The sequence below is a fragment of the Schistocerca nitens genome, chromosome 8 (genome assembly GCF_023898315.1).
Source record: "Schistocerca nitens isolate TAMUIC-IGC-003100 chromosome 8, iqSchNite1.1, whole genome shotgun sequence".
NCBI classification, from domain to species: Eukaryota; Metazoa; Arthropoda; class Insecta; order Orthoptera; family Acrididae; genus Schistocerca; species Schistocerca nitens.
Window position 1 is genome coordinate 397,246,687 of NC_064621.1, and position 14,133 is coordinate 397,260,819.

The 14,133-nt window shown below is 40.5% G+C and overlaps 1 protein-coding gene across 4 annotated transcripts in view; it reads left to right on the top strand.

Moving 5' to 3' along the window:
* LOC126198882 (very-long-chain (3R)-3-hydroxyacyl-CoA dehydratase) overlaps window positions 1–14,133 on the top strand; it is a 184,152-nt gene that overhangs the window by 137,759 nt on the left and 32,260 nt on the right. For 3 of the 4 annotated variants that reach the window (XM_049935487.1, XM_049935488.1, XM_049935489.1), the window contains exon 6: window positions 7,931–8,035. In XM_049935487.1, coding sequence (XP_049791444.1) covers window positions 7,931–8,035 — 105 coding nt within the window. The remainder of the gene's footprint in view (window positions 1–7,930; window positions 8,036–14,133) is intronic. The other variant, XM_049935490.1, reaches the window with a different exon arrangement.

Sequence of the window (14,133 nt, forward strand, 5' to 3'; positions counted from 1 at the left end):
ATAGAGGGAGACCAAGAGATGAATACACTAAGCAGATTCAGAAGGACGTAGGTTGCAGTAAGTACTGGGAGATGAAGCAGCTTGCACAGCATAGAGCAGCATGGAGAGCTGCATCAAACCAGTTTCAGGACTGAAGACCACAACAACAACATAAGCATTTCTAGGATTTTTGAGAAACCTGATATCAGTGAAGCTGGCCTGTACTTGTTGGGGTCATCCTTATCCCCTTTCTTGTACACTGGTACCACCCTGCTTATCTTCAGTTTTTCTGGAAAAACTTCCATTTCTGAAAGAGCTGTTTGGGTGAGATCATTTGCTCACTTACTTGTTTTATTACGATTCAATATTTTGCCATCATCAGTGGATTTCTTGGACTTCAGTTTCTGTATAGTTTTCGTCAGTTCATCTTCTGTGACTGGTTTCAAGAACACGGTTCTGCTTGATTTTTGTGATAACTTAGTAACCTTCTTTTTTGAATATTTCTTTCCAATTTTAATTTCCCTACCACATTTATACAGTTATCATTGAGTATGTTAGCCCTTTCTCTACAATCTATAACAACTGTGCTGTTTATTTTCATTGACCTGATATCTGTTTGTTTGATCCAGCATTTTCCTGTCTTTCACCATTAAATGCATTCCAAGCTGCCTTTACCTTGTTTCTTGAGTTCATTATGGTAAGCATTAATTGCTTTTGATTTTACATCTCATATTATTTTTCTATACTTCTTATGTAGCATTTTATAATTTCAAGTTTCATCCCTCCGCCTCAGAGCCTGTAACTTCCTTCCCAGTTCTATTATTTTACTGGTAATCCATTTAATATTTTTCATTTACATTCTGCATCTCTAGGGCTTCATTCCAGATTTCCCTGCTTAATATTGTTCTGGGATGTTAATCAAACAATGGAATATCCAGGAGGGAATGTAACAATATTGTGAAAAGGAAAGTTGCTACTAACTATATAGTGGAGATGCAGAGTCACAGATAGGTACAACAAAAAGACTGTCACAAATATAGCTTTCAGCTAGTAAGGCCTTCGTCAAAATTAGACAACAAAAACACGCACTCACTCACGCAAACGCAACTCACACACACATGACTGCATAACATATTATCAAGAATACAGTTGGGATTTCTGAAAGGTTCTGATATCGAGAAGGCTTTTTATACCTACAGTGAAAATGTACTTAATTCATTAAATAACAAGTTACAAGCAGCAGGTATTTTCTATGATTTGTCAAAGGCATTCGATTGTGTGAACCACAACATCCTTTTAAATAAATTAGAATTCTATGGTGTCACGGGCAGTGCTGCAAAATGGTTCAAGTCATAACTCGCTAACAAAGTGTGTCAGTGCAAGGGACAAGTGAATTAAGTCATCAGTCATCATCAAAATGGGAATAAATTACATGTGGTGTCCCACAAGGATCCATCTTATTAATGATCTCTCATTAGTTACACTGCCAGAAGCAGAGTTCATTTTGTTTGCATATGACACAAGTATTGCGATAAATAGTATGTCGAGTGTAGTTCTAGAAAGATCTGCTAATGATATTTTCATGGATATTAATAAATGGTTTAAAGCCAACTCACTGACATTAAACTTTGAAAAGACTCACTATATGCTATTCAGAACCTGTAAGAGGTTCCCACCCAGCATATACATAAAGTATGAAGAAGAGCAGATAGAAGAGGTTGACAGTTTTAAATTCCTGGGATTACAACTTGATAATAAATTCAGTTGGGAGGAGCACACCACAGAACTGCAGAAGCCCGTTAACAAATCTGTATTTGCAGTTCGAGTGTTAGCAGACTTAAAAATGAAAAAGCTTGCATACTTTGCCTACTTTCCTTCCATAATGTCATATGGTATAATATTTTGAGGTAACTCTTCAAGTCAAATAAAAGTTTTCAGAGTCCAAAAGCGTGTAGTACGTATTATTTGTGGAGTAAATTCACGGACGCCCTGTAGAAACCTCTTCAAAGAACTGAGTATACGAACTACTGCCTCTCAGTATATTTACTCGTTAATGAAATTTGTCCTAAATATTATATCTCGTTTTTCCAACAAGTAGCTCAGTTCATACATACAATACCAGGAACAAAAATGATCTGCCCAAGGACTTAAAAGCTCTTACTTTAGTTCCAAGCTCTTACTTTGGTTCAAAAAGGGGTCCACTACTCAGGAACACTCATCTTTAATAATTAGCCAGCAAACAAACAAAATTTAGTTACATATAAAGATCAGTTTAAAAGGAGCCTGAAAGACTTACTAGTGGCCAACTCCTCCTACTCCATTGACGAATTTTTTAATAGAAACAAATGATATATTGTATATATTCATACTATTAGTATTGTTATTTCAGCTTTAAAAAAAAAATTATGATTCACATCCACGAGGATCTCCTGAGCACGGATCTATGAAACGAAAAACTAATCTAATCTAATCTGCAGTCTCGGGCAACTGAAGCCACATGTAAAGATGTTAATATTTTTTCACTGATGTTCCTGATTTCTTTGGTTGTTTGTTTTGATCCAGATATTATGTCCTTACTTCTGCAGAAGCAGATCAGCTGTCCATGGTGTCAGATATTTCTGTTTGGACTACATGTGACTCACAATTAGACCTACAAACATTAATAATGATGTTGTGAATAACTGTCTGACTTTGAGAAGTCACTCTTGTTGGTGCAGATATTGTTGCCTCCATATTGTATTGTATTAACTATTTGTCAGACTCTTGTCATGGGCAGAGGGGAAGTAATATGTTGTCAGACTCTTCCCAGAAAGTGTTCTCTCAAATTTCAATAGTAAATCTTTCCATGATATGCCTCTCTTGTAACATCTGCCACCCGAGTTTGTTGAGCTTCTCCTTAATGCTGTCATGCCTGCTAAACGATCCAGTGACAATATGCGCCAATCTTTGTTGGATCTTCTCTCTCTCTCTCTCTCTCTCTCTCTCTCTCTCTCTCTCTCTCCCCCATCTGTCTAACCTGGTGGGGATCCCAAATAGATGAACAGTACTCAAGAATTGGTCGAACAAGTGCCTTATAAGCCACTTCCTTCCTGGATGAGCTACATTTCCTTAAGAGTCTTTCTATGCATCTGAATCTGACACCTTCTTTCCCCACTATTTGTTTTATGTGGTCATTCCACTTGAGGTCGTTCTGGATAGTTACTCCTAGATATTTTACGGTAGATACTGTTTCCAGCGGTTTGTCATCAGTAGTGCAGCTGCACAGTTGTGGATTTCTTTTCCTATGTATGCACAATATGTTAAAATTATTTACATTCAGTGTTGACTGCCAGAGCCTGCACCATTCATCAATTCTCTGTAGATCATTCTAAATCGTTACTATCGTTTGGCATTGCTACTTTGTTATAGACAACTGCATCATCTGCAAACAGCCTTAAAGAGGATCCAAAACTTTCTGCTAGAGCCTTTGTATACATTGTAAACAGTAATGGTCCTATCATACTTCTATGGTGTACTCTGGAAATTATCTTTTTATCTGTTGATTTTGTTCCGTTAAGAGCGACGTGTTGAGTTCTGTCTGCAAGAAGTCTTGAATCCAGTCGCAAATCTGCTCCGATACTCAATATTGTCTATGATACTGTGGATCTCATCGACGAACAGAGCGAGCTGAGTTTCACAGAATCTCTGTTTGCAGAATCTCTGTTTGCAGAATCTCTGTTTGCAGAATCTCTGTTTGCAGAATCTGTGTTTGCAGAATCTGTGTTGATTTTTGTAGAGGAGATTTTCGCTCTCCAAAAAGTCATAATTCTTGAGCATAATATATGTTCCACAATTCAGTAACAGATTGATGTCAACAGTATAGGTCTATAATTGTATGCTGGAATAACCTGTGCCTTCTTCCAGTTGCTAGGCACCCTTCATTGCTCAAGCAATTTACAATAAATTACTGCTAGAGTGGGAGCAAGTTGTTTCGCATAATCTTTGTAGAATCTTATAGGTATCTCATCATGCCCTGACGTTTTTCCACTACTAAGCTATTGTAGTTGTTTTTTTTTATTCTGTGATCAGTTATCTCAATATCTGCCATTTCGACATTTGTACAACAGTTGAAAGAAGGGGCTATGTTAAGATTTGCTTGGTGAAACCATTTCAGAAGACTAAATTCAGTATTTTGGCCATCTCTATGTTATCTTCCATTTCAGGGCCAGTATGGTCACTGAGTGAATGAATAGATGATTTTGACCCACTTACTGATTTTACATATGACCAAAACCTTTTAGGCTTAATGCTCAGATTGGCTGACAAAGTTTTGGCTGACAAAGTTTTACTTTGAAAGTCATCAAATTCTTCTCTCATTGCTCCTCTTATGCTCATTCTTGCTTCATTCAGCTTTTGTTTATCAGCTAGGTTTTTACTTCTCTTGAATCTAAGATGAAGTTCTCTTTGTTTACGTAGCAGTTTCCTAACACGGCTGCTGAACCATGGTGGGTCTTTCCCATCCCTTAAGAACTTACTCGGAACAAACTTGTCTAGGGCATATTGCATGATGCCTTTGAAGTTTTTTGATTTGTTCTCCACCTCTTCAGCCTTATCATTGAATATTTTATGCTGACTGCTCAGGTACTCTGAAATTTGTATTCTGTCACTCTTGTTAAGTAAAAATATCTTCCAACCTTTCTTAACATTCTTTTTAAGACTCAGTGTCGTAGATACTTCCTATACGTAAATGGATTTGATAAGTTCTGGTCTGTTAGTTGCCAGGAAGTTTAAGACATACCATCACGAGTTGGTTCTCAAACTAAAAGACATTCAGAACAGTGTCACACGGGTCCCTGTCTCTGGCACCAGTTTTGGTAGCTTGACACTCCCAGTCTATATGGCTAGTTGAAGTCGCCCACTATTACAACTGCATAATTAGGAAAATTGTTAACAATATTCTTTAAGTTCTGTCTGAAGTGCTCTACCACTAGACCTCCTGACCCAGGCAGCTTATAAAAGTGTCCAGTTACCATTTCTGACCAATCTTTGACATTTAACTTCACCCAGACTAATTCACAATCGGAATCCGTGATAACCTAGCTAGATTTTATTGAATTCCTTACTGCAATAAACACGCCACCACCACTGGCAACTAACCTATCCTTATGATAAATTTTCCAAGCTGAATTTAGGATTTTGTTGTCAGTAACATTCGGTTTCAACTAACTTTCTGTCCCTTGTACTATCTGTGCATTATAACCTTCAGTAAGCAATGTTAATTCTGGGACGTTTCCTTGGATGCTCCTGCAGTTTACTAAGATCGTATTAATCTTTTCTCTCTCTGAGCTGTGTGCACAAACATTCTCTGAGGACATTATGGCTAATTTACAGGCAAATCATCTTTGATCCCAAGTGATGAGTTACCTAAGCTAAAAAAAGCCCCTTGTGCACACCACACGAACTCCACTATCCTAGCAGTTGCTTCCTGTGTGTACTGCACATGTGACCTATTACAGGGAAACCTACAGTTCTACACCCAATAGCGAAGGTTGAGAAAGTCGCATCCAATAACATAACAGTCGTCTGAGCCTCTGGTTTAGACCTTCCACTGTGCTCCAAACCAGAGGGCTGTGATCAGCCATGGATAAGATGCTACAAATAGACAGCTGAGCCTGCACCACACATGCAATTCTAGTTACCCTGACCAAATCAGATGCCACCGAAAAGTGGTGCCCTCAGAATCCAACCATTCGTCTTACATCTTTTATAGTAGATAATGGCGCTGGTACGTGAACAGTTCACCCCAGCAGGCATCATTTGTGCCACCATAAGTAGCCGGTTGCACCCGGTACACTCAAAAGCCGCCGGCCTTCTGCATATCATGAATTAGACCCTCTGGCAAACATACTGAGTGCACACTGGCATTCTTTTCCACATCACCTGCTATTTCCCTGATGGGCTCCAAAACCCACCTAACATTGGAGCTTCCAATGACAAGCATATCCACCCTGTGCACTTGTCCAGAAAGATAGGAAAATAAGCCACTGTCCCAATAAGAGAGGCATCTTTTGGTGGCTCAGAGTTATCAACAACACTGGGTAGCACCTCGTACCTGTTGCTAAGGCATAGGGAGCCAGCTGAGCGACCTGCTTCCTCTTTCACCTTCCACCCAGTGAAATGCGAACCCACCACTGTCTGCAACTCACTCTCAAGTGAGGACGGACCGGTCACATACTGTTTATCAGAAGATGTAGCGACACCCGGGTTGCCAGGGGATTTCGGTGCCACCAAAGATGTCACAGGTCTTGTCACCAGTGTAAAAAATAGATGTAAAATCTCAAATGGTGCTACCGAATTTGAAATGTAAGTAAAATGTAATGAGAAAAAAGAAACATTAAAAACTGCTCTGCAGATTCCTCACTACACCCTGAGACAGCAAGCTCTTGAACAGAATAAATTTCTCTTCTGAAGTGAATGTATCTACAGTTATCTGTTACTAGAAACTCTTCTTACCCTAAAGCTATTGCACAAGGTAAGTATGCAAACTGGAATGCACTGATCTAAGCTATATGCTGTGTGTACCAGCACAAGATTTGAACTTATTGGCATGAAGTGGAGCTTCCAGCGGTGGGAAAATTACACTAGGAGGCTACCTTGGACAAAAATATGCACCAAGATTTATGCAAAAACAAAAACTTAGAGTAATTTGCTAACCACTAGTGTATGCAGTTAAATACCCAGGTGTAGTTCACGTGGAAAAAAAAATAATGTTTATCAGACAACTGCTGCTGCTGCTACCATCGTTGCTCTCACGTCCACTCGGCTCAGCATCTGCCGATTAATTTATACCTTGACTTGTTACACGTCACTGACGGTCCTCCTCCTTAATGGGCTCTGTGAAACACAATGAATGAATGAATGAATGGCGAATACATTAACCTTAAGCTATTTAGGGAAACCACGGAAAATCTGAATCTGGATGGCCAGGCAGGAGAACAGCCGAATGTGATTACATTGTCTAACCACTGCAGCACACCACTCAATACTTATTAAAGAGTATAACATCTTGGATCTCCCAGCAACGAGTGGATCTGAAATTTTTAATTTTGGTAATGTATAGGAGGGAATCAATGACCATGCCACTGTTACAGCATCAATTATGAAAATGTTAAGAAAGGGAGGAAAATATTGCTGTTAGACAAATGTGCTGAGAAGCAGATTACCAGAGCAGTCAACATCAAAGGACAAAATTCAAGAGAACTGTATAATACATTTGAGAAATATACGTGCTAAACAAGATTGTGGGGAATGGGAAAGGTCTGCTATGATTCAGTAGTCCTTTGTTTTAACTATTTTTTCTGTTGTTAGAGTGTAACCTATTTTTTCTGTCTTAATTTTTTTCACATGTGTATGCTAGAGGTTAATTTAATTGCCAGTAAAGCTCTGATTCTTTAAAGTCTCAAACTCTCATGAATAAAACAGCTTCAGGCATCTGATTACTTTACAAAAGAGTTAATGTGTTAAATGTTTGCCTTCAAGCAAATAAGTGAGACAAGTTCAGGAAAAATTTGAAATTATGCTTGAAGTTTATTGGAAGTCACTGAGTCCTCTTATTCTGAAGTACTGGACTTATGAATTCTTGCTATTTGCACGCCATCAGTTACACTATGTCATGACAAACACGGAGTTTCTCACTGTAATATTTATCTTTTTGTGTTAAACATTTAACATAATATTATACCTCTTAATGAGTAGGTTATGACAGCATTTTAAATTTTTAAATTCGGTCCATAATTATATGAGATATTGAAACTCAGATTTTTTTTTCCTCTATACTGCATCTGATACCAGGTTTGGTACAATGTTTTAGTAATATTTATATTTCCCATATTGCTATAAATTAAACTGTTCACATACTTTCTTTAAAATCAGCATTTCATTTGAATAACCATAAAAATTATTTTCTTTTCAGAAGACATGAAGAAGGTTTATTTGGCCTTGTATAACTTGGTTCAATTTGTTGGTTTCACATATATCCTGACAGTGATGGGAATTCGATATTATCGTGATGGACCAAGTGAGTATTTTGTCACATACCCGTTATTAGCTCTTGTTCTTTTCTATTAGCAGTAATGTGGCATCAGCATTACCTGGCTTCTCAAGTGCATGAATCAACATCAATTTATGTCCAATTTGTTGTGCATGCATTTTGATTTTATAGGTTTTGGTTTTACTGGAATTATTTGTGTGTCTTAGCCTATCCTTCTTCCATCTCTCTGTTTTTTATATTGATTACATTTTTTCTGTATTATGCCTGTTTGTTTATTTTATGTTATTATAACATTATATTTCTATTCATGGGGCACTCTGAATTTCATATATAAAGTGAAAATAAAGGAAAGCTGAAGGGAAACATCAAAAACAATTTGGAAAACAAAGTATACAAAGAGAAGGAAAAATCCTTGACTAATATGATACAATTCATTCAAGTTCAACAACCCAACGTCATATCAGCTTGAATTGATATAAGACACATATTGGTTTAATGCCAATACTTTCCTTCCTGTGGCCACACTATGCAGAAAGTAGATTCAAAAGAAATGGTGAGAACACTCCTCTCAGGAACTAGTTTGTATATGAACTAATGACAAGTCTTATTTGACCCAAAACTCATGTTTTTTGTCATACATAGGTAGAAAATTCGGGGACATAATATAAATTAGCAAAATGCATGTGGCTCTGTCATGATAAAAACAGTGATCCCTATTCAATCACAGGCATTTCTGTCCCACGAGAAGCTCGGTGACGTTACCATCACAATCACATTTCACAAGAGCGTCACCATGGCCCAGGTGCAATTTTCATTGCAAACTCACATTGCAAACAGCCTAAGAACTGTATGGAGTGTCCATTTTGTCTGCCATATCGAATGAGGGTCAAAAGATGAGTTGATACTGGTGTTTTTACTTTGGCTTTCGAAGGGGATGTATTAACTGAAAAGGTAAAAGTAATGGTATACTACTGTGAATTTTAAAGCTGTGTTCCCCAACCTCTCCCCCCCCCCCCCCCCTCCCCCTTGTAATGTTTTAAATGTTTGCAAAGTATTGTGCAACCAAATCCCAGCTTCTATCAGCTGTGAAGAGCACCATTCCCATCAGCCCTTGAATAGCTCCATTTTAAAGAAGGGAAGAAAGATATAGGAGTATGAAACATTTGACCATATTTCATATTCTGAAGCAAAGAAAAAATTATGAATATCTACATCAGTTTCAAATGACAACAAACTTGCAATCACTATGACTGAGTCCCCTCTGCAGCAAGGATGAGGACTATCACATCTCCCTCAGTGTCCGGCCCTGGTGACCATTTGAATACATTTGCTTACGAAGAGCACAGGTCCCCATCCCCACAGGTCCCCCATCCCCTTCTTTTCCTACTATACAGACTGACACTGCCTTGCTGCTTGATGGTAGGCTAAGCCACTGGTTGAGATGGGCTGTAGGCCACAGAACAGTTCAGTGATCTTACCTTCCAGATACCCACTTTGATATCCCCCAATGAAAGATAAAACTCTCTAATGGTAATAAAGGTAAAAAGTCGAAGGTGAAGGTGGCTCTGATAGCTCCAGAAGTACCAGATCGATACCCCCTCCCCCCTCATACTGGTGTCATTTTCACAACCTCACTGAACTTTGGCGTCTACCATAAGTCTTATGTATAGTTCTTATAAAAACTCTGTACCCTTTATAATCATCGTGCATATTTAAAAATCTTGAATTGTAACCGAAAGAGCATCTGTTGGTTTCAGTACAGCATTAGAGTCTGTGAACATTGTTGTATGGTCAATTATGTATCTTAGTCTATAATGTTTGTCTCCCTCCTGATAGAGAGCTGACATTTTAAGAGGCAGTCAACCTTAATCTCTCAGCTACCTCCATGTTTCCACCTACAGAGTGATTTCCATGCCCACAACCCGTTACAGGGCAGTGTTATAACATCCCACCATGGCTGTGTAATGAAGCAAGCGATCACATATCTTGAACTATGTTTATTGAATAGCTAAAGCCCTGTCTTTTTCATGTGACACTTGGAACATCTTCAGCCATTGACCTTCAGTCTGTATCTCTAGTCTCTTCCCTTCGACCTATTGGATGGTAGACAATGACCTCTCTGAGATTGATCATTCCTTGATTGTCCCTGCCACACAGTTACCTGACTGAGCACCTGTCACAACGGGACCTCAAGAAAGCCAATTGGCATGCTTTCAACGCCATTACACCACCTGATGCTTCCACACAATGCAAAGTCAAGACATACTACAAAATACAACTAACGCAATACTATAAGCAGCTAAATAACTATCCTGCTTTCCTTGGGATCTTCTAATTGCCATGGCTTTCAGAGATCACAGGTGAGCAAACAATGTGTCACACTCAGTACCAAATCTTACTGACTACAAAAAAACTCCATGTCCACAAAAAACTAGGGGAGGAATGCTAAGAAAGATATGTCCCTAGTTTAGGACCCATGATCGAAGGATAACACTTCCAACAGCCTTGTAGAGGGCAGAGGAAGAAACAGAATTTCAGGACACTCTCTGTTGCCCATGGGGTGGGAAACAGCACCAAAAATGCAGAATATTTGGCAGTGACCAATGGCATGAGGATGCAGGAGGTGATGCAAAGCACTGCATTAAAGACGCATAATGTGTATCCACAGCACATACGGCCTATAATTGAAGTAGTGTCGTGATATTCTGCATTTTCCCCTATCTGTATCTCCAGGAGGGAGTGTCAAGGGGGCGGTGACTATAAGAAAAGAATTGAATAACTAGTTATACGACAGAAGTTTAAACATATTAGGAAAGCTAGAACATTTGAAAAGGGAACTGCAAAGCTTCAATTGAGATATAGTTTGGATCAGTGAAACGAAATGAAATGAAATGAAATGGAAAAAAGATAAGGCTCTTTCGTCAGATGAATATCAGCAGCAGCATAAAATGGTATAACAGAAGCAGGACTCATTATGAATGGGATAGTAGGGCAGCGAGTTCAGTGATTGGGTTGTTTTCATAGATTTGACGGCAAATCGATACTGACAGCGATAGTTGATAGAGAAAGTACATGAAGATATTGAATAGGTATTTCAGTTTGTGAAGGGAGATGAAAGACTAATAGTCATTGGAGACTGCATTGTGATTGTAGGGGAACGATTAGAAGAAAGCATTATGGGAGAATATGGGCTTGGTAATGGGAATGAGAGAGGAAAAATCAAGATGCATAGGACAGTATAAAATGATGCAAGATGTTGAAATTCTGAGAAAAATAGAGGTAAGCCACAGAGAAAGATGGGCAATGTTGTGACTCACCGATCATTCAAAGTGCCACCGCGCAATTAGCGCGTCCTCTACGTGCGGCGCTGTCTGCCAGCCATGCAGCAGCTGCGCCACCTAAGCGGCCCGCCGAACAGCGACCGCTAGACTGGGACTCAGTGCTCATTCGAATGCTAACGTGTACACGTCTTGCTTGTCAACTTACTCTGTGACTTATATGTGTTGTGTCGTTCTGAAATATATTTGTTAAACTTGATGTTATAACAATTGGTGACGAGTTAGTGGATTTTTCCTTTTCACCATTGACCCACAGGGTTCCATGGCTACTGTCGAGCAACTATTGCAAAATCTCCTTGAACAGCAAACGCTTTTAACAGCGGCGATTCGCGATTTCATCGCGGCTTCAAATGCGGGGCGTTTCTCGTCGTTGGCTGTACCTCCTTTTCCTCCTTACGACGAGACGGCGGAAGACTGGTCTGATTATGAAAAACATCTTCGACAGCACTTCTTGGCATTTCATGTCACGGACAAACAACCATGTAAGTCTCTGTTCCTTTCCTGGATTTCACCTCAAATGTATCGGTTGTTGTCGCAATTGGCTCCTTTGAAGGATCCTGCATCTTTGTCCTTTGCTGAAATGTGCACACTTCTGTCTGTCTATTTTCAAAAGCAAACGCATGTGGTAGCCTCTCATGTTGCCTTTTATCGTTGTCAAAAACAGCCACGTCAATCCTATCACTCTTGGGCTGCTGAACTTCACGGCCTCAGTTGAAAGTGTCAATTTGTTACTGACGTTCACATAGAATCCTATGCCGATTCCATGGTACGGGATGCAATTATCTGGTCGGCGCCCGACAAAGAAGTTCGGCAACGTGCCCTTCAGTTGGCAAATCCGACTCTAGATGAAGTTCTCTCCATTGCGCAGTCTTTTGAAATTTCTTGCGCCGCTGGGGCGCAAATAGAAGCGTGGGGTGATGTTGGGGAAATACAACCTCCGTGCGCTGTTGACGACGCGTGCGGTGCGTCCCCGCCGGCCGACGTGGCCGCAGTGCGCTCTCACGCGCAGCCTCGGCCTAACCGTAAACAACCCGCTAAGAAACTGCAGCAAAACCCCCGGCAACTTCCTTCATGTCCGCGGTGTTTTACGAAACATTCACGCGAGGATTGTCCCCAACGTTGGGCTGTGTGTCACAATTGCAAAAAGAAAGGTCATGTGTCTTCCGTTTGCAAATCCGACCGCATACATGATGTTCATGAACATCACGCTGATTCTGATTCTGTGTTGTCTGTCAATTGCACTTCTTCCCTTTCAGGGAAGTTATTCCTCACTGTCCAAATCCTTGGTCGAGATGTTCGCATGCAGGTGGATACTGGTTCTGCTGCCACTATAATTAATTCTCAGACGTATCTTCAGTTGGGTTCTCCACTCCTGTCAACTGTCACTCGGCAATTACGGACGTACAATAAACAGAAGATTTCTCTCTTTGGACAGTTTCATGCTGAGGTATCTTACAAATCCGACGTTCGCACTGTTCCCATATTTGTGGTCGGCCAGAGCAACACAGAAAATCTTTTTGGTTTTGATGCCTTTCGCGTTTTTGGGTTCTCCATTGATGGCTCTGTCAATATTGTCTCTGATGCTATCCCTTATGCTCAACTGGATTCCTTGTCGACGATGTTTTCGTCCCTTTTTTCTCCTGGGTTAGGCCGTGCAAACGACTTTGAAGCTCATATCACGCTCAAACCCACTGCTCGGCCTAAGTTTTTTCGGGCTCGGCCCATTCCTGTGGCCCTTCGTGATCGGGTAAAACGGGATTTGGATCGTCTCACTACTTCAGGGGTCTTGCTTCCTGTCACTTCCAGTGAGTGGTCCTCTCCTGTCGTTGTCGTTGCTAAGCCAAATGGTGATATTCGTCTTTGTCGCGATTTCAAAGCCACCGTAAATGCTCAATGCCTCATCGACACTTACCCTATGCCCCGTCCTGAAGAACTGTTCACTAAACTTGCTGGAGGCCAGTATTTTTCTAAAATTGACCTGTCAGAAGCTTATCATCAACTTCCTCTCGACGCTGCTTCCCGGCAGTTTCTGGTCCTTAACACGCCTTTCGGCCTCTATCAGTACCAACGCTTGCCATTCAGGGTTGCTATCGCCCCTGCTCTCTTTCAGCGATTCTTGGAACAATTATTGCTCCCTGTCGCTGGGTGTATCAATTACATGGACGACATCATTGTCACTGGCTCCACCACTGAAGAACATCTTCAAAATCTCCGCACACTTTTTCATGTCTTACAGACTGCCGGTCTTAAGTGTAATCTTCAGAAATCACAATTTTTTCAGGCATCTATCATGTACTTGGGGTTTCAACTATCTCGGGATGGTATTCGTCCGCTTCAGCAAACTGTCACTGCGATCGATGCCCTTCCTCGCCCTACATCTGTTAAGGAACTGCAGGCCTTCTTGGGGAAAGTAGCATACTATCACAAGTTTTTACCGTCTGCGGCTTCGGTGGCTCAGCCGTTGCATCGCCTGTTGCATAAAAACGTGCCTTTTCACTGGTCCGCGTCATGCGATGCGGCTTTCCAGAAATTGAAGACTATGCTGAAACAGGCCCCGTGCCTGGCTACTTATCGACCTGGCCAACATCTTGTTCTTGCCACAGACGCCTCTCAGTACGGGTTCGGTGCAGTCCTTGCGCACCGTTTTTCTGACGGTTCGTAACAACCCATTGCTTATGCCTCCTAAACGCTCACGGATGCCCAACAAAAGTATTCTCAAATTGAAAAAGAAGCTTTGGCCATAATTTATGCTCTTCATAAGTTTGGTGTTTTTCTCTATGGCTCAAA